At 51.6% G+C, this 18,038-nt stretch overlaps 6 protein-coding genes across 6 annotated transcripts; 3 read left to right on the forward strand and 3 right to left on the reverse strand.

Annotated features, from left to right (window-relative positions):
• Positions 1-1,999: 1,999 nt before the first annotated feature.
• Positions 2,000-4,885, forward strand: NEUTE1DRAFT_120433 (uncharacterized protein; the record flags this gene model as incomplete). Its single annotated transcript, XM_009850220.1, has 3 exons — positions 2,000-2,279; positions 2,337-2,752; positions 2,815-4,885. The coding sequence occupies 3 exons, from the start codon at positions 2,118-2,120 to the stop codon at positions 4,883-4,885; spliced, it is 2,649 nt and encodes an 882-aa protein (XP_009848522.1).
• A 1,623-nt stretch (positions 4,886-6,508) lies between these two features.
• NEUTE1DRAFT_77521 (uncharacterized protein) lies at positions 6,509-9,329 on the forward strand (the record flags this gene model as incomplete). Its single annotated transcript, XM_009850221.1, has 2 exons — positions 6,509-6,749; positions 6,826-9,329. 2 exons carry the CDS (start codon positions 6,509-6,511, stop codon positions 9,327-9,329), a joined length of 2,745 nt encoding a protein of 914 aa, XP_009848523.1.
• NEUTE1DRAFT_116120 (uncharacterized protein) lies at positions 9,296-10,588 on the reverse strand (the record flags this gene model as incomplete). The annotated part of the gene is made up of 4 exons (XM_009850222.1): positions 9,296-9,755; positions 9,846-9,897; positions 9,970-10,009; positions 10,101-10,588. The coding sequence occupies 4 exons, from the start codon at positions 10,516-10,518 to the stop codon at positions 9,600-9,602; spliced, it is 666 nt and encodes a 221-aa protein (XP_009848524.1).
• A 671-nt stretch (positions 10,589-11,259) lies between these two features.
• NEUTE1DRAFT_116121 (uncharacterized protein) lies at positions 11,260-11,495 on the forward strand (the record flags this gene model as incomplete). The annotated part of the gene is made up of 1 exon (XM_009850223.1): positions 11,260-11,495. One exon carries the CDS (start codon positions 11,270-11,272, stop codon positions 11,471-11,473), a length of 204 nt encoding a protein of 67 aa, XP_009848525.1.
• A 336-nt stretch (positions 11,496-11,831) lies between these two features.
• NEUTE1DRAFT_77525 (uncharacterized protein) lies at positions 11,832-13,098 on the reverse strand (the record flags this gene model as incomplete). Its single annotated transcript, XM_009850224.1, has 2 exons — positions 11,832-12,269; positions 12,330-13,098. The coding sequence occupies 2 exons, from the start codon at positions 12,930-12,932 to the stop codon at positions 12,072-12,074; spliced, it is 801 nt and encodes a 266-aa protein (XP_009848526.1).
• Positions 13,099-13,689: 591 nt separating this feature from the next.
• Positions 13,690-15,245, reverse strand: NEUTE1DRAFT_144655 (uncharacterized protein; the record flags this gene model as incomplete). Its single annotated transcript, XM_009850225.1, has 5 exons — positions 13,690-13,761; positions 13,819-13,951; positions 14,040-14,364; positions 14,451-14,518; positions 14,621-15,245. 5 exons carry the CDS (start codon positions 15,243-15,245, stop codon positions 13,695-13,697), a joined length of 1,218 nt encoding a protein of 405 aa, XP_009848527.1.
• Between the last annotated feature and the right edge of the window lie 2,793 nt (positions 15,246-18,038).

Below are 18,038 nucleotides of genomic sequence, written 5' to 3' on the forward strand. Positions count from 1 at the left end.
GCCATGTCGCTGCAAGTAGGTCTGGTTCGTCCGTCTGTTCGTCTGCCGTTCCCACCGCCGTTCGTTTGTTGATGAGTTCTGGCCCAACCCTCCTCGTGAAGGGGACGAGGAAGCATGAATGAATGGGCAGGGCGTAAGCAGGCGGAAATGGCCCAGAACCAGTTGGAATATTTTTTTTCGTTGGGCACAGACGCATCCCCATGCAACTCTCCCATTTCCTCTCTGTGTTGTTTCTTTTAGTCTCGAGGGAAGTCAGTGAGTTCAATAGAGCGTTCTGAACCTGGCTTGGCCATGGAGGTGCTTGACGTGCGCCTGAATTGTTACCCGATCCAAGGCGAAACGGGAACAGGGAACAGGACTGCGCAGAAAATGCACAAATAGACAAGGCAAAGACGGCGACGGAATAGAGTGGTGAGTGAAGCAATAGCATCCATACATTGATCCATGGTCCTGTCGGTCTGTAGGTGAGGCCGCAACGCTGCAGCTGACAAAATCCAAGCCTGGCGCATTGGGTACACGACAAAGATAAACCAAAAAAAAGTAAAAAGATAAACCAAAAAACAAAGAGTTGGGTATGGGTCAGGTTGCAGTTTTAGAGGCATGGAAACTGACACGGCCTTGAACTCCCGTCGGAAGGCTAGTGCATAGCATTCACAAGGGCACCATGGTCAACGACATCTTGAGGGTCATCTTTCAAGCTGTGTCCCTATCGACTTTCATCGAGCTTTCGACAGCTCAACGGGAATGGATAGATAGAGAGAGACAAGGTCGGAATGGAACCTCGCTCCTGATTCGAAGTTCAAGGGCAAGTGAGGAGTGCAGGGTCGTGTTAGCGAACGAGGAGGAGAGGACAGATACCGGTTACATGGGCAGGTCCTTGACGGGATTGGACGGATGGGCCACTGGGGGTTACGAGGGGAGGGGCTGGTCGCATCTGGTGCAATCCCAAGAGAGGGTGCTTGTGCACCAATCAGTCGAGGAGAATCGCCTTCCAAGTGGACGAGGCCGTGGCCGATAACTGTCGATAGGTGCTTCCCGGTGGGCTTCCAGGTGCTGTCAGCCCCGCTCAGCAGGTCTTGTCTGGCTCCATCCGTATAGGTGCGTGCGTGCAATGGGGCCTTTTGGCTGCACCACCTGGCCAATCAACCGTCACAGATGCAATTGGTCCTTGAACCTTGCGCGCCCTGCCACAAGGCTAATTCAAAGCCGAGTATCTGCTGCAGTCCCTCGTCGCTCCTCCAGGTAGCTTCAGTTTACCACCACAGCCTCACTTCACTGTATGGCAACCGGGGAGTACTTGGCAGCTTAACAGTCGGAGGCTCTGGCAACCTGGAACCTGGCTGCACTTCTGCTTCCCGGGCCCTCACCACCTCATTTTTTTGCTGTCGTCGAGGCGAGACAACCTGACCTCGAATTTCCCAACTGAACCTGCACTTCCCCCGCTTCTTGTTCCATCTTGTGGCTGACCTGACCTTCACCGAATGGCACGACTCACATCTACAGGGTCAATACAGTAACGACAACAACAACAACACAGCGCCGACTCTGAATTTCGCCCATCTAAACCAACTTATCTCTCATCTTTCCTTCATCTCTTTCCTGCCCTTCTACTTCCTCTGTCCGTCCTGTGTGCGAGTTGTGCATGGGATATCTCTAGCCCATCCCGTCAATTCACACTTCGCAGTCTTCTTACGGAGTTGATTGGCGGCCATTGTAATTCGGGCCTCTCCCGACAACACATTTGCTGCAATCAGCCAGACGTTTCTGTCTGTTTAGGCTGTCGTGTCCACCAGTTTAAGGCCCCCAAGACCGCCTCCTTGACGCATCTGTTGCCTTCGTAAAGGCTTGCTTGGGCTTTGTTGCGGCCTCGTCCAGCCTTATAATCGCGCCTTCGGCCAAATTGTTGTTTTATCCTTGTCCTGTCAGGCCTGCCGTGCCCTTTGTGGCCTCGATTGATCCATACACTACACCCACTACCGGCATTGATACTGCTTTCAACCTAGAGGTAGTAGCTAGCTACTTCCTTGCTCCGGCCGGACGCGCACTTCGTCCTCGACTTCCATCCCGCCGTCACCGCTTATTGTGTGATCCTCCAAGTGGCTTACATTGACGACAACATGGACCCTCCATCGAAGCGGAGGAGACTGGCTCCCAAGGTTTCCGATGCCCCAGCTCAATCCGCCGTTCCATCGACAAGTCCTCCTCAGCCTCAGCCCCAAGCCCAGGCTCAGGTTCAGGCTCAGGGCCAGCCGGCAGCACAGTCCTTCCCTCAGGACCAGGTTAGTAGCCCTGTGATTCCACTACCGTTCCCCTGCTAATCATCTCCCTCTTCTCAGCAGCACTTCCCGCCAGCCGAACCACTCGTGTCGCCTGCACAGCAGGCTGCGCAGTCCGCACCGCTTACCGAACGTGGAGAGTTCGAGGCCTATGCGAGACATCTCCAAGATGCTGCCATGTACATCAAGATGGCTAAGGAGCAACTTGTTCCCCACCGGAGCGTATCCGTACTCATGCTGAGATGGGAGGAGGACCTCAGTGTTGAGGCAGACATGCTGCTCTTGGAAAAGGTGTTTCGGGATCGGTACAACTACAGCACCGAGAAATGGGTCATTCCTACCGTGCCGAACCCCAGCATCAAGCTAAGCTACCAGATGGCGTCGTTTTTGGAAAACGCCGGTCCTGATCACCTCTTGATTGTCTATTACGCCGGCCATGGTTTTGTTGGTCAAGACAATCACCTTTATTGGGCTTGGTAGGTTGACCCTTTTGCTTACAGCATCGCCCCTGTTTCCCAGGCTGACATTACGGGTACAGCAACGCTCGCGACGATGCTGCCAGGCTCAAGTGGGACGGTGTTAGATGCCTGTTCGAGGACGCCCAGCCCGAGATCCTGCTCCTGTTAGACACCTGTGCCATCAAGGATTCGCCTCCCGCTGGGAGTCACGGTACCAAACAGGCCATTGCCGCGCACACGCCAGAACAGAGCTCAAGAGAGGCCGGTCCCCGCTCTTTCACGGCTACCTTGGCTGATGCTCTTGCCAAGCTTGCCAGTGGGCGTCCCTTCAGCGTTCAGAAGCTGCTCGATGAGATAATAACACTGCGGCAACACGAGAGCGCCCAAGCCATTGCCAAGATGGTCAACGGAACAGCCAAGTTAGCTCCGCCCGAGAGAGTCCCTGTAACCTTCACCTTGACTCCTGCGAAAGGACGCGATATTGTGCTTGGGCCCTTGAAGAAGGAAGTTGCACAGCTGCAATCGCCTCCCCAATCTGCTGACGTGGATGGGGACGCCTGGAGGTCGACTCGGGATGACCAGCCGCTCAGCGCCACAGAAGTGGCTGACCTTACTTTCGAGGAGAGCAGTAGAGTGTTAGTGTGTACCACTTTCGTGGGAGATGCGAGCGCAGATATGGGCTTCTTCCACCAGTGGCTCCATAATCCTCCGTCCGTTGCCTCCAAAATCACGGTGGAGGGCATGTTCCTCGGGCCTCCTACTATGCTCTTGATATCGATGCCGCTCTCGATATGGAACATTGTCCAGCACGACAAGGTCTGCTGCTTCTTGGGATATATCAGTTCGCACAACATGATTCATCTGTACCAGCGACTCGTCAAGTCTGCTGCGAACGGCCAACCAATGACCAAGGACTTCGAGGATGGCCGCATTTTGCTAGAAGCACGAGAGGCTGCTGCAGTTAGCCCGTCTCTGAACCGGCGAGACCACACGAGCCATTACTCTTCCCTTACACAGGAGAACCAACCACGGCAGGAGCACCGGGTCCCGCTTCCCACACCCAACGGGGCTGTTCCCGTCACTCCTGGCCCTCCAGTCCAGACCCCCGGTCCCAAGGCCAAGGACGACGCAGAAGATTCCGACGAGATGAAAGAAGCGGCAGAACAGTTGAAGATGCTGAGCGATCTCCACGCACAAAGCAACAGGGTGGGAGATAGTATTGCAGTTAGGCATCCTGAAGAACCCGATGCCTCCGAAGTGAATGACGCTGTTATGGATGAGATTCACTACGGCGGTGTCCCCTATAGCACCCCTCGTGCCAAAATTGGAGGGGTCAACGGCAAGATTCCCAGTGAAAGCCCAAGGATTACAACAGGGAGGAGGCCGCTTCAGAAACAAGTGTCGAAGCAAGAGACGCGGTGTAGCCACTGTAGCCATGCGCCATTCAAGGACTCGTCTTCGCTCCGCAAGCATATCGCAGCTGCTCACACGCGGCCGTTCCCGTGTGCTTTCTCCTTCGCCGGGTGTGCAAGCACGTTCGGGTCCAAGAATGAGTGGAAGCGTCACATAGCCTCTCAGCACCTGTGCCTGCAATATTATCGGTGCTCGGCATGTCCTCAAAGCAGCGCCGATGGCAAAGGTAATGAGTTCAACCGCAAAGACTTGTTTACGCAGCACCTGCGACGAATGCATGCGCCGCCGATCCTCAAGAAGCCCGGTAGCAAGCCGGAGGCAGGACTTCTCGCTGAGTGGGAGGCGCATGTGAAGGAGATGCAAGCATCATGTCTAGTAACGCGCAGGCAACCCCCTCAACGGTCGTCTTGTCCCAAACCCGACTGTAAGAGCGTTTTTGAGGGCGCCGGGTCATGGGATGAATGGACAGAACATGTCGGTCGACATATGGAAAAGGGAGAGGCTGATCGCATGGGTGTGGATCCCCTGCTAGCACAATGGGCGCTTGATGAAGGGATCATTGAACGGATCGAGGACGACACGTATAGGCTCTGTCCGCAAAATGGATCAGCTATGCCCGCCGATAGAAACGCGAATCAAACCTCCACTGCTGCCGAAAGTACGAAGAAAGAGGATGAGGATCCATCAATCACCGTGGCGTTATCGGCGCCGGATTCGGACGGTATGGATGTCGACTGATCGTGGGAGGATTTGAACCAAAGTCATTTCGTACTATGTTGTTTTCTTATTGTTATTTCCGGGATCATGGCATTTATTGGGCCACAGGAAAAAGAAGCATGGCGGCGCATGTGGGTACGGTATAAGCATAATCAGAGAGTTGCTGGAGTTATCATTGTCTAGGCTGCAGCGGAGTTCAACTTCCAGCATGAGGTCAACAGAAGTTGACTGGTATTGTTCATCGCCCGCGGCCGTATGGTTTGTGTATCCCTGCAAGGGTGTTAAGCCCAAGGGAATAGATGACATGGCTTCTGCAAAAGGCAGCTTGTAAAAGATTTAATCGCTTTACGCCAGGTATCGGTTGACTTGATAGACTCACCAACAAAAGAATGTACTGACTAATGTGCGGGTATTTACAAAGGTGCCCCGAGCGAGAGATTTACCACCTGCTGATTTGGGATACCAAAGCCGTCTGCCGTCCATTTGACAACCTCAGATATCGTTTTCATGTTCTTCAGCGGCCACGAGCTGGGTTCCAAAAAGGCTGGATAAGTTTATCCTTGAGTGCCGAATTGACTACGTATGGGCTTGGTGTTGATGATCTAAATCTCGGTATCCGGACCTCAACCAGCTTTCTAGCAAACCCCGCAACTACGGTCGGAGTTTAGCCCGATCAGATCCAAGCTTACAGGCCCCAACTCCGACCGTCATCCAACACCTTGAATGGTTTCTCATCCAACATTCGGGCCTTTCCTGAGGAACATGGGTCAGCCATTAGTCCCACCTGGGATGCTACCCCCCAACCGTTTTGATGGGGTTTGGCCTCTTTTTTCCCCGGAAAAATCTACATGTGCGGAGAAGAGCAAGGGGTAGATAGCGGGGGATGGGGAAGGCAAAACTGGGGAAGCCTGGGGCATTGGTGAAATTGGAGAAAGCAAACTCACCGGCCGGCCAGAGAGCAACACGCACATAGAAATAAGGCAAGTGATCAGAGTTTACCCCGACTTCATATTCACATATTGACCGTCTGTGCTTCGCCTAACTGATGCTTTCTTCACCACCTCCCAACCCGTCGTGCTTGGTCGTAGCAATGGGCCCGCTCAGAGCCTTTGCAAGACCGACATGATGCCGACACAAGGTCGGCTCGGGATCTATCGTGGGATTCGACACGCCACAAACCTTTGCTGTCTGGGAGTTGGTGCTTTATGTTAGCGAAAGCCCCATGACGGAGTAGCGTATGATTGAATGCGGAGAAATGGTACGGACTGAGAATCTTCGGCATGGCAATCCAAGGTTCTCTAGGTCTATAATGGCTTCCAAGGCGGCATCCGGAATGGTTCCTTGCGTTGCCCTCGGATTCCCCAGGTTCCCCAACTTGCAGCTTCCAATGGTCTCCAGACTATCGGTACATACTGGCTGATCCTTTCCTGATTTGCCGGGTCGGGAAAGTGATGGTGTTACTTGCTCAAGAACCCCCTGCTCGGTGACGATGCGCCTGGTCTAGATGGAATTGGTATAAGTAAGAGCATGCTGCCTTCCGTGGTTCTTGTGTGAGGGGAGATTCAGAGTAACATCTCTCCGGATCGCAGTCTCTCTCTCCTGTGCGTTTGTGACACCAAGCACCAAGCAGCCGGACATTACAGGATGCTTGCGGGATCTCGTCTCGCGGCCCTCGGGCTGCTGGCTTCACTCTGCTCTGCCGCCCTTCCACAGGCCATTCGCGCCATCAACAACGGCCCGTTGGCCAAGTGTCCCGGCTACAAGGCTACGAACGTCAAGACGAACGCCAATGGCTTGACGGCGGAGCTCAAGCTTGCCGGGAAGGCATGCAATACCTACGGCACTGACCTGGATAACCTCGTCCTTGAGGTGACATACGAGACGGGTGAGTTGACTAAAACAATAACTAAATGAAGAACTAAACGGGTGGGAGGCGCTAATAAGGAAAATTCATGTGTTAGACAACCGCCTGCACGTCAAGATACAAGATGCCGCGAACGATGTATATCAGATCCCTGAATCCATCTTCCCTCGCCCGCAGGCAGCCCAGGGTGCGAACTCCAAGAAGTCCGCCCTGAAGTTCACCTACAAGACCAGCCCTTTCTCCTTCGCCGTCACTCGCGCCAAGACGGGTGAGGTTCTCTTCGATACTTCAGTCGCTTCCCTGGTTTTCGAGTCCCAGTACCTGCGTCTTCGTACCAAGCTGCCCAACAACCCAAACCTCTACGGTCTTGGTGAGCACTCGGACTCTTTCCGCCTCAACACCACCAACTACATCCGGACTTTCTGGTCTCAGGATGCCTACTCCACCCCCAACGGAGCGAACCTTTACGGCAATCACCCGGTCTACTACGAGCACCGCAAGAGTGGCAGCCACGGTGTATTGTTCCTCAACTCCAATGGTATGGACGTCGTCATTGACAAGGACAGCCGCTCCGGTCAATACCTCGAGTACAACTCCCTTGGGGGTGTCGTTGACTTCTACTTCGTTGCTGGCCCTAGCCCGATCGAGGTTGCTAAGCAATATGCCGAGATCACCAAGCTCCCTGCCATGATGCCATACTGGGGTTTCGGCTTACACCAGTGCCGTTACGGCTACCAGGATGCTTTCGAGGTTGCTGAGGTGGTCTATAATTACAGCAAGGCCAGCATCCCGCTTGAAACTATGTGGACCGATATCGACTACATGGACCGCAGAAGGGTCTTTACTCTGGATCCTCAGCGTTTCCCCCTCTCGACAATGAGGCAGTTGATCGGCTACCTTCACGAGAACGACCAGAAGTATATTGTTATGGTCGACCCTGCCGTGTCGGCGGCAGAGGGGCCTGAAAACCCTGCTTTGACGAAAGGCATTGAAGAAAACGTCTTCCTCAAGCGTAATGATAGCTCCATCTACAAAGGTGTCGTGTGGCCTGGTGTCTCAGTCTTCCCCGACTGGTTCTCGGCCAACATATCCAGGTACTGGGACAGCCAGTTCACTGAATTCTTCTCTGCGAGCTCTGGTATCAACATTGATGGTCTCTGGATTGACATGAACGAGCCCTCCAACTTTCCTTGCTTCTTCCCTTGCAATGACCCCGAGAAATCCGCCATCGGCTACCCGCCTGAGCCTCCTGCCGTAAGGACACCTCCCCGGGAGCTCCCTGGATGGCCTTGCGTCTTCCAGCCCGAGGGAACTGATTGCAAGGAGAAGAAAGACTTGACCATTGAGGCTCCTGTCAAGAGTGACGTTCTTATTGCCAAGCGCGAGGAGACTGTGGAAGCTAGCATTACTGCCGGCAAGCAGCTTGGTCTCCCTGGCCGTGACTTCCTCTTCCCCAAGTATTCAATTCACAACAAGGCTGCTTACATGGATTCATGGAACGCCGACAAGGGTGGTCTCTCCAACAAGACTGTGAACACCGATACCATCCACCAGAATGGCCTGGCTGAATATGATGTTCACAACCTTTACGGCACCATGATGTCGATCCAGTCCCGCGGGGCTATGCTTGCCCGCCGCCCTGGCCTCCGCCCCTTCATCATCACTCGCTCCACTTTTGCTGGCGCTGGCCACTCGGTTGGCAAGTGGCTCGGTGACAACATTGCTGACTGGCAACACTACCGTGAGAGCATTTACGGAATGATGGCGTTTGCTTCCATCTACCAGATCCCCATGGTGGGCGCTGATGTCTGCGGATTCGGGGGGAACACAACCGAGTCGCTCTGCGCTCGTTGGGCCATGCTGGGTGCCTTCTCCCCCTTCTACCGTAACCATAACGAGTACCTACCTTCCATCAGCCAGGAGTTTTACCGTTGGGAGATCGTGGCTGAGGCCGCCCGCAAGGCCATCGATATCCGCTATCGCCTGCTCGATTACATCTACACTGCCCAATACAAGCAGTCCGTTGATGGTACCCCCATGATTAACCCAATGTTCTACCTCTATCCCAATGACGCGAACACCTTTGGCCTCCAGCATCAGTACTTCTACGGTCCCGGTCTCCTTGTAACCCCCGTCACTGAGGAGAACTCGACCAGCGTGGATGTCTACCTTCCTAACGATACTTTTTACGATTGGTACACCCTTGACGTCGTCCATGGCAAGGGCAGGACCGTCACTGTCAAGGATCAGAGCTTGACTGACATCCCGCTCTACCTCCGCGGTGGCGTCATCGTTCCTCTTAGGGCCAAGTCTGCCTTGACCACCACCGAACTTCGCAAGCAGGACTTTGAGCTCATCATCGCGGTCGGGAAAGACCTTACTGCCGAGGGTGAGCTTTACCTTGATGATGGAGTCAGCTTGGAGCAACAGGGTGTGACGAACATCAAGTTTAAGTATGCCTTGGGTGTTCTGACTGTCAATGGCGACTTTGGATTCAAAACGGATGTGAAGATCACCAACATCACCGTCGTCGGCGCCTTGGGGAAGAAGAGCGTGGATGTCAACATCCCATTGACCCAGGCCTGCACAGCTGTTCTCTAGCGGGTACTGGTGGTATAGTGAAAAAATGTGTTATAAATAACGGCCGATGATTACCTTCTAGGTATGATTGATGAGGGAGGTTTCTTGCTGCCATGTGGAAGAATGTAGGCAGAAGTACCCATGTACTCTAGCATGAATAAATGAGTAATCATGATGTAGACGTTCCCACTTCCTGCTATCAGGCCAGGCCTTTCACCTGAGTGAAGACTGAGTGAGGCTGTCAAGGGGCAAACAATATTCGAATTCGTGAACAAACGTCATCCTTTGCTATCATGCAGGGCCTTGCAAAACCACCGAGTCAATGGTGCAAGTGACAGTCGTACCGCTCACTGATGCCCTCGCTCCGGAAATGGTATACTTCGTGGCCGAGTTATAGTTTGCTGGATTTCCCGTGCACCACGCCGTACTCGTGCTTCCCGTCGCAACCTGTCGGTCGGGTAGGTAAGTTAGCACTTAAAACAAGCATTTCTGTTGAGAGTGAAAGTCCACGATTCCGCCGCTCAAAATGGTACTTACAATTTTGACGTTTTTGAATGTCAAGGGCCCAAAATTCCATGCCACATCGTAACTTTGGAAAGATTAGTACCTTAAATTGCGACTTCAATTTCCTTTATGCGAATTTGCTACACACAAGACTCACAGTTCAATGGCAAAAATAGCTTGGTTGAAAGATTTGCCAGCTATCATAAAAGTCAAGAGTATCAGCACTTACAGCCTTCTCGACCATCATTCTTCCTTTGACTCAGAGTAGGCTTTCCCTCCTAGACTCACCAAGAGCAAAAGTGTTGGTTACGGGCGAGCCAGTGGTGCCCCTTTTCGTCGTCGTAGTCCATCCGCTCCCATCACTGTTCAACACATTCGAGAAGCTGATCGTCTCTCCCGCATACGTGTTGAACCCGCCTCCCCATGGTAGCGAAGGGTTTGAACAGCACCATCCAGATCCAAACCACCAAGTGCCGCTTCGTCCGTCAAGCACATTCTGGTAAACTCCGCTGTTGTCGGTCGGTTGTAGGCCCGGCCAAAGATAGTAGACTGCCGCTTTGGGAAGAGTTGGGACGACCATTTGTCCACTGAACGCAGTGAACTTGGCTCCGGAGGGGGTGTTATAGCGCAGGAAATACCATGTTGCGGCAGCAGCCTGAGTGGCGAATAAAACAACGGGGAGAAAAACGATGGCTAGAAGCTGCATATTGTCTTGATGACTCGAGACCTGGACGTGGCAGGGTCAGGTGAGAGAAGAAGGAGATGGAGGTTATGCTTATCATAACCTCCATGTTGCCCATGAGCGAAGGAAACTTTTGCTATTATAAGTTTTCTCGCCGGGTATCATTCGGAGTTCCAGGGGCCGGAGTTTGTGTTCCTACTGGTGGAAAGATGTTCGACTCATGGGGTCACATCAAGCAAAAGTGGTGCGGCATTTAATACCCCGGCGTTGCAGCTGAAACCTTGAAGCCTTGAAAAGGGAAGCAAGAGCATAACAACACCCTGAGGATATCGCAGTCCATGCAACGCCCCCCACGGCTCCGTGATGTTTATGGATTAGTATGAACACAGTACTTTGTAGCTTATGGCATGACTTGAGTACCTGCTCGTGGAGTAGACCATGTGATTAGCAAAAGAAACAAGGGAACCAACTAGAGGTAACATCGAGAAGCAAACACCCGTTCAAGCTTTTGGAAAATGCGCGAGGTGGGCCAGTGAAAAAGCGTAAATGTTAAGCAAAACAACTGCAAGAACGGAAAGTGGGTGGCAGCGAAAGAAGAAAAAAAGAGAAAAAAAAAGAGGGAGAACAGGAAGCAAATCCAGCTACACGGAAAAAGTGTAGAGGTTACCTATGTGTAGCCGAATGAGATCCTGCGTGCCAAATCATTTTGCAAGGAGCAGGCATTGCTTCATGGCGCAGAAAAGAATGTTGAAAACCTAAATGTGAGTAGGGTGAAATGAAGCAACTCATATTCCGACAAGTCGCCTGCAACTGCTCCTCAACTTACTCCTCAGCCTTCTCCCATCCTTCCCCAATGTTGTGCTTCCTGCTTCTTTGGCTCCGCACGAATACCTATCTTCTTCTTCTTCTTCCTCCTTCTCGTCCTCCTCCTTGGTCTCATGTACTGATGTCGGCTTATGCTCGGCCGGTGAGTAGGTAGGCAGTATAGAAAATCAAGGGCGCCGGTCCCTGGCTGAGGAACTGATGCTTTGCCCCTGCTGGTACAATTACCATATCGCCTGCTTTGACCTTCTATTCCTTGCTTTCAACCTAGGCGGGGCCGACGCCCGAGGTAATGGTGAGAATTTGGTCCCAGGTATGCATCTGTTGCATCGGTTAGAACTTATTGGCCGTTCTAATGGTATAGCATCATACAACATGTGAGATACTCATCTCCTCCCTGATATCTCCACCCACGGGGATAGTCATCAGTAAGAGCTGGGAGTAGAGCCCAGTCAACAAAACACGACGGAACTCGCCCGACTCAGAGTTTCATGCTTAGGAGGATCGCTTCTGGGAACGAAAGTCATCATGTTAACCCAGATGCCGCATGGACTACCCAGCCCATGTAGGAATGGTTCGACCAGATAACATAGATGTTGTTCGGGGGAAACCTTGAGTCAACATGAACATCAGCACATTGTCTCGCATCTATTCATCCTAGATTCACAGGCTCCATCATCAAGTAGACGGCTTGATAGACAAATCCAAGCCGTAAGTTATACCCACGGCCAGCAGTAATCACTTGTCTTGCATGCTCAGCCTTCAATGTCAAACTCCTCATAGTAACGATAGAGGCCACTGCTGTACTTCTGCCGACGAGGACCCCCGAGGTATTCCTTGATCTTGGGTCTTTGCCCGACAGCATCGTACAGCTCAAATAGCTTTGAATGTTTACCCTCCTTGTTCAACTTCGCCATAGCCTTGGGGAACATGAACTTGAGGCCATCCAGACACTGCCTCAAGTTAGCCATAATATGAAGAGCAATTTGTGCCAAGCAAGGCGTGGAACTTACCTGGAATAGGACCAAGTCCGCATATGACAGCTTGCCTGCGTAGAGGTAAGGGCCCTCACCGCTGGCCTTGGAGTTGAGGACTCTTTCGAAGTAACCGAGAAACTTGGGCAACCGTGTCTTGACGTAATGCTCGACCTTCCGTTTAGCCTCTTCCTTTTGGTCCTCGTAATACAGCTCCGACGCAATAGGGTGATGGCAGTCGTGCGGCTCGTTGCTCAATCCATCCAGCGCCGTAAGTGCCAGCTCATTGACCTTGTACAGAGCATCCGGATCGTCCTCAACACCAGGTACGAGACCCAATCGCGGGCCTAGATACAGCAAAATATTGGGCGTCTGGCTGATGACAAGGTCACCGTGCTTGAGAATGGGCGGCGCAAAGATGGGAGGGTTGGTTTTGTCGTCGGGTTTCTCGCCCTTAACATAAGCCATCACCTCGTCGACGCCTCCCTCGACCTGGGCCGTGTCGACGTACTCGGCACCGGCTTCCTCGAGGGTAAGCCGGATGAACTCTCCGCGGCCGGGAATTCCTGGCCAGTAGATGAGGTTGTAGGGCACATCCTTGTTGGACCTCTGTCGCTTTGCTGCTGCACCTTCGGACGACATCTTTGACCCTTTCAGCTGCGGACGACGAAGCAGGAGCAATTGTAGTGGTGCTAAACGGAGCACGATGTGAAGGAAATGATAGCAGTGGAAGTGAAGCTAAAGATATCGGAAGCGGAAAAGGAACAAGTACAACAGCTCTCAGCTGGACCAAGTTGTGTACAGTGTCCCACGGATAAGAGGGGACGGGTAATGATGCGTACCATTCGGATTAATAAATCACTGACGTAAATACTAAGACCGAGAGACTGCTTTCGGGCGGAGGCAGGTACAGACAACACAGAGACATGGGGGTAAGCTTGCATTTCCCCGCACTCGTCCGGGGCCATGCGATACGTACCTAGGTAGCCAGCAAGGTACTTACGCCGCGTCAACATCAATCGAAGGAATCTGATCATCGACAGAAAGGCTGTTGAACAAAAGATAGGTATCCGTCTCATTCATTATAAGACATAACGTCCAAGCAAGCTAACTACATCAAAGGAAAGGCCATATCCGCCTTTCAGATCCCATGTCCAGTAGAGATGGCCTCGAGCCCTCAGCGTACCTGCCACCTCTAGAGTAGATCTTGCGAGATCAACAAGGCAGGTACCACAGCAGGTCTCGCACGAATTGCACACGACCAAAACACACGAACCAAGTGTGAGAATTGGACCTTGCATACCGCCGTGATCAGACGCAACTGACACTCGTCCGAGGAAAGATCATGATGAGAACGGGTGCCGTAAGCTTTTTTTTTTTTTTTTTTTTTTTTTTTTTCTTACCTTAGCCGACCACTCTCTGGACCTGCTCACGGCACTCGGCAGGATCCTCAAACACATGCCACACCTCTCTGCAAGTATCGCAAGATCAGAACCAGTACTCAAAGGGCCGTAAGAGTCGCACATACCTTGGGACACCCTTAAACGCGTCCTCGAACCGCTTGGCAGCATTCTTGGCTTCCGTACCGATGGCCGCAATATCGGCAACTTTCCGGATGAGAATCAGCTTGATCCACTCTGGATGCTTCCTATACATCTCGCCTACAGACATGATTTCAAGTGTCAGCCAGTGGGTTTTCTGGTACAGTTCACCGAACTGGGCCCCGACTTCAAAGTACCATCAACTCACCATATGCTTCGGGGTCGCTTTGCGTTGAATCGCCTATACAGATCATTTTCTTCTTTGGCAGCCACTCGTACAGCTTCTTCATGCGATCGACCTTGTACCTTTGGGTTCCAAGCGTGAGATTGGATAGCAACCCTGGAATGGTCATCCAACTGGCATCTCGCAAGACCAACTGGCCCCGGGGATAGTAACGGTGAGTGAAATCCCGAAGGAAGGGGTAGAGGTTGTATGGCGATGCCGACAGGTAGAACCACGGTGCAGACGGCGTCACTATGTCCTTAATTTGCCAGTATAGCTCTGGCATGCCTGCAATTGGTGTTGGCTCTGCCTAGACAACGAGGAACATGCCGTCAATATCTGAGCACCATCATTGAACTAGACGATTGCGATGGACGCAGAGAGCGCTAAACTTACCACAAATGTGGACCGTAGGATTCCCACAGGATCACTCGTTTGCGTGATCTTGATAGTGTCATCAATATCTGTTTTGGAGGGTCCAGTGTTAGAAGCAAACACTGAGCATTCTGCGCAGAGGGAAAGAACTGTTTCTCGTTTGAGTGAAGTGTCGGAGATCACAAGCATACCAGAAATAACGGCCCAACCCTCGGGCTCTGTATAAAAGGTTGTCATTTCCAACAATCCTCCTGCGCCAGATGGGACTTCGGCCACTGACTTTGACACACTTCTGGCACTTGAGTCGGGGAGCTTCTTCAGCTCACTGCTGATCCCGTTCCTGCCTCCAGGACCTAGCCGCAACTCGGTAGACTCGCCGAACTTGATATCGACCCGTCTCCCAGGCAGAACCTCCATGAGAAAAGGAGTAATGCGCTGCTCAATCGTCTTCTCCTGCTTGTCGCCCTTGGAGAGACCCACTTTTTCGGCGATGTCGCCTACAGCCTCAACAAACTTGGTTGATATACGCGCGTCGAAAACAGCAGTCACGAACTCTGCCTGCCATGAACCGTTTGGGCCGCGAAAGGCGACATTATCGAAGAGCCAGACCACGTCGGTTTTCGACACGCCAATCGGTATGGGATTGAGCCGGCCAAGATATGAGAGCAGATGGGTAACCTTGAACTTTTGGACAAGACCTTGGGCTTTCACCATGTTGGCGAGGGACGTCTCGGTAGGCTCGAACCCTCGATTGCACCAAGTTTGATGCTCGAGCATGCTTGACTCGGAGCGGCGGTATGTGGACGGAAGCGACATAATGAAAAGCGGCTGAAGATAGGTGGTTGAGGCCTTGGCGGGAGAAGTTTGGTTGAGCGCATGAGAAGCAAACCGGGTCAACAGGCTGGAGACCAGAACATGGCGATGATGGAGGTCTTATAGACTCGCTGCTCGATCGACTAGACTAGCCAATGGTTCCTGGACTGCACCATGATGGAAGATCGCCGTTCAACACAGCTAGGGCTGCTAGTGGCATTTCTAGTGCCCCTCCCCCCTTGGAGCGCATGACGCCTTGCACGTTGCGTTGCCTGGTGCTTTTTTGGCCTGACACGGTCGGGGGGCCTCCCCTCGTGATGCCGGGACGTCGAAACCTGGAATACAGTGTGCAACCTCCACGAACAAAGTTAGGCTGCGCCCGGTGCGCCCGGGTGTGATGACATGTTAAGGTACCTTACCCTACCGCCGTCACCCTGTTTCAGAGGCAGCATTGACGGCATACGAACAAAGGCTCTCTAGGTACTCATTAGCACTTTTCATGCAGGGGCGTACGCAACTTTTGGGGTTCCAGCATGCTTCAGATTCGTTTCGTGCCCAGTTGTCGAAGGTTAGCAAGTGGTTGGGAACCACCTGATTCGACAAATGAGAGGAAGAGACTTGGGAATTACGTATTGCTAGCTGATAAGCACTCTAACTCATTGTCGACAAAAATCAACCCCGAACACTTGCACCTACAGAGCCGTTCAGCCATTATAAGAACATTTGGATTTCAACCTTCTCTTGTAACCTGTTTCCTTCTCTGGAGCTTCCTTCTCCGCGCTGTTATTAGATGCTCCTCTCGGTACGTGGTTCTAATACTATCATAGGTGGGATGATGTCATTCTCAAAACCTCAAGCGAACCGGCAGCGCACGCACGTGCGTACCTGAAACGAGCATTAGAGTAAGCACGAATACCGAGACAGAAGACACAAGAAGGCCACGCCTAAAGAAAGGTGGATTATTGCACGACATAAGCTGATACAAGGTGGACGAGCCCAGACTCAGAACACGGAACGGTCCGTCTTAAATGTCAACATTTTTAGCAGGCCTGGCCGGCCTCCCACAGACCCCATGTGCGGAACCCAAAAAGATGTTACTTGAAACTTTCTCAAATCCACTACGTAAAACGTTATGTGCGTTAAAAAGAAGAACAAGATGACCCCAACCCGATTTGAACGGATAACCTTTCGATCTGGAGTCGAACGCGCTACCGTTGCGCCATGAGGCCATTCAGATACTGTTCACTCGAAAAGGTAAATCCATAAGTACCATTCCGCCTTGATAAGCTGCCTCTTCGAAAATATAATTGCTAGTAGTATAAAATTAGCGCCTAGGCTCTTTGTAAGATCATAGGTGCTAACGAGGTCAAACAGTGTATTAAAACAAACTTAAATATTATAATAGTATAAGTATTATAAAGCTAGCGCTTAGAGTTATAATACTATTAATAAAGTATTTACAAACTATAATAATGATTTATATTAAAGTAAATATATACAAAGTAATAATCTTGAAAGAACATAAAGCTAAAAGCTTATATAGAGTCAATTAATTTTCAAGAGGTACGTGAGCTTTATTTAATTTATCTCTATATACCTGTCACGTCACGTAGATCTTGAGTGCTGGGACACGAATAATCAGACGAATGTAATAAATAATTAAAGATGAAGAAGAAGAAGAAGCTAACTACATCGGATGGAAGGAGTGACAGCCTTATATGCTTGAGATGGAAGGACTGAACATGCACGTGATCCAGCATGTCTGGCAGCGCCATGACATCACCCCCCCCTTCGAAGAAGACTCAGCCCCAGAGTCGAAGAGAAGTAAAGATTGAGATGACAGGACCCGACAATCTGGATGGGTACACCTGACATCATAAGAAGCAACGCGATCTAGAACATGTGAAAGAAAAGGATGAGATGGAATCTCAGCATCTGGTACGGCTACCATACGCCATGCGCTCCAGCTTACGCTCAAAATCAAGCTCAAAATCAATTGAATGATCACATCCGAACTCATGACCAGAATCCTCTTCATCGTCGTCATCGTCGTCATCGTCTGATTCTACATCATCAGATAAGAGACCTTCAACCATATGCAGCTGCGCCCGAGAGCGGGACGGTCCGGCCAGCTCTAAAGTTGAGATAGTGGCTGTTGATTTCTTAGCTGCTTGGATGGCATCGATCTCCATAGCATCTTTATCTTTAGATTTATGGATAGAGTTCACGACTTCTTTGAGTTTTTGTACGTAGTCCACGTAAGTAACCGGAACTGGGCGGAGAAGTTGAGCACGTTTGCGAGTGTCCTTGTTGAGAGCTTGGCGGATGAGAGAGATTTTTGCTGGTTCAGTCCAAAGGTTGGCTTTTGCCTTATAGAGAAGCCTTTCAAACTTAGCCATAAACAGACCAAAGCCTTCATCACCTTGGCGGAGTGCGTAGAGAGCGTTTTCGGCTTGCTGGACTTTGTGAGGATCATCGTAGATGCGGTTCAGTTGATCGAGCAAGTCTTGAGGATCGAAAACCTGAAGTTCCGAAGCTTGTTGAACCTGGGGCATCACCAAGGCTTGGATCTTTCCATCGAGCCGGGAGAAGCGATCCCCAGAATTGGGCTTCAGCATTGCCTATAGCATCTCCATCGATCCTGAGTTTCGCTTGGATAGAAGGGAGCCAAGTCTCGAAGGTGTAAGCAGCGCCGTTGAACTTCTCAACATCAGGAAGTCCAGCCTTGGGTTTTGAGCTAGACTTTGGAAGCGCTTGAACCAGGGCGGTGTTATTGTCAAGTGCCTTATCAAGGTG

The sequence above is a fragment of the Neurospora tetrasperma genome (genome assembly GCF_000213175.1).
Source record: "Neurospora tetrasperma FGSC 2508 unplaced genomic scaffold NEUTE1scaffold_1, whole genome shotgun sequence".
NCBI classification, from domain to species: domain Eukaryota; kingdom Fungi; phylum Ascomycota; class Sordariomycetes; order Sordariales; family Sordariaceae; genus Neurospora; species Neurospora tetrasperma.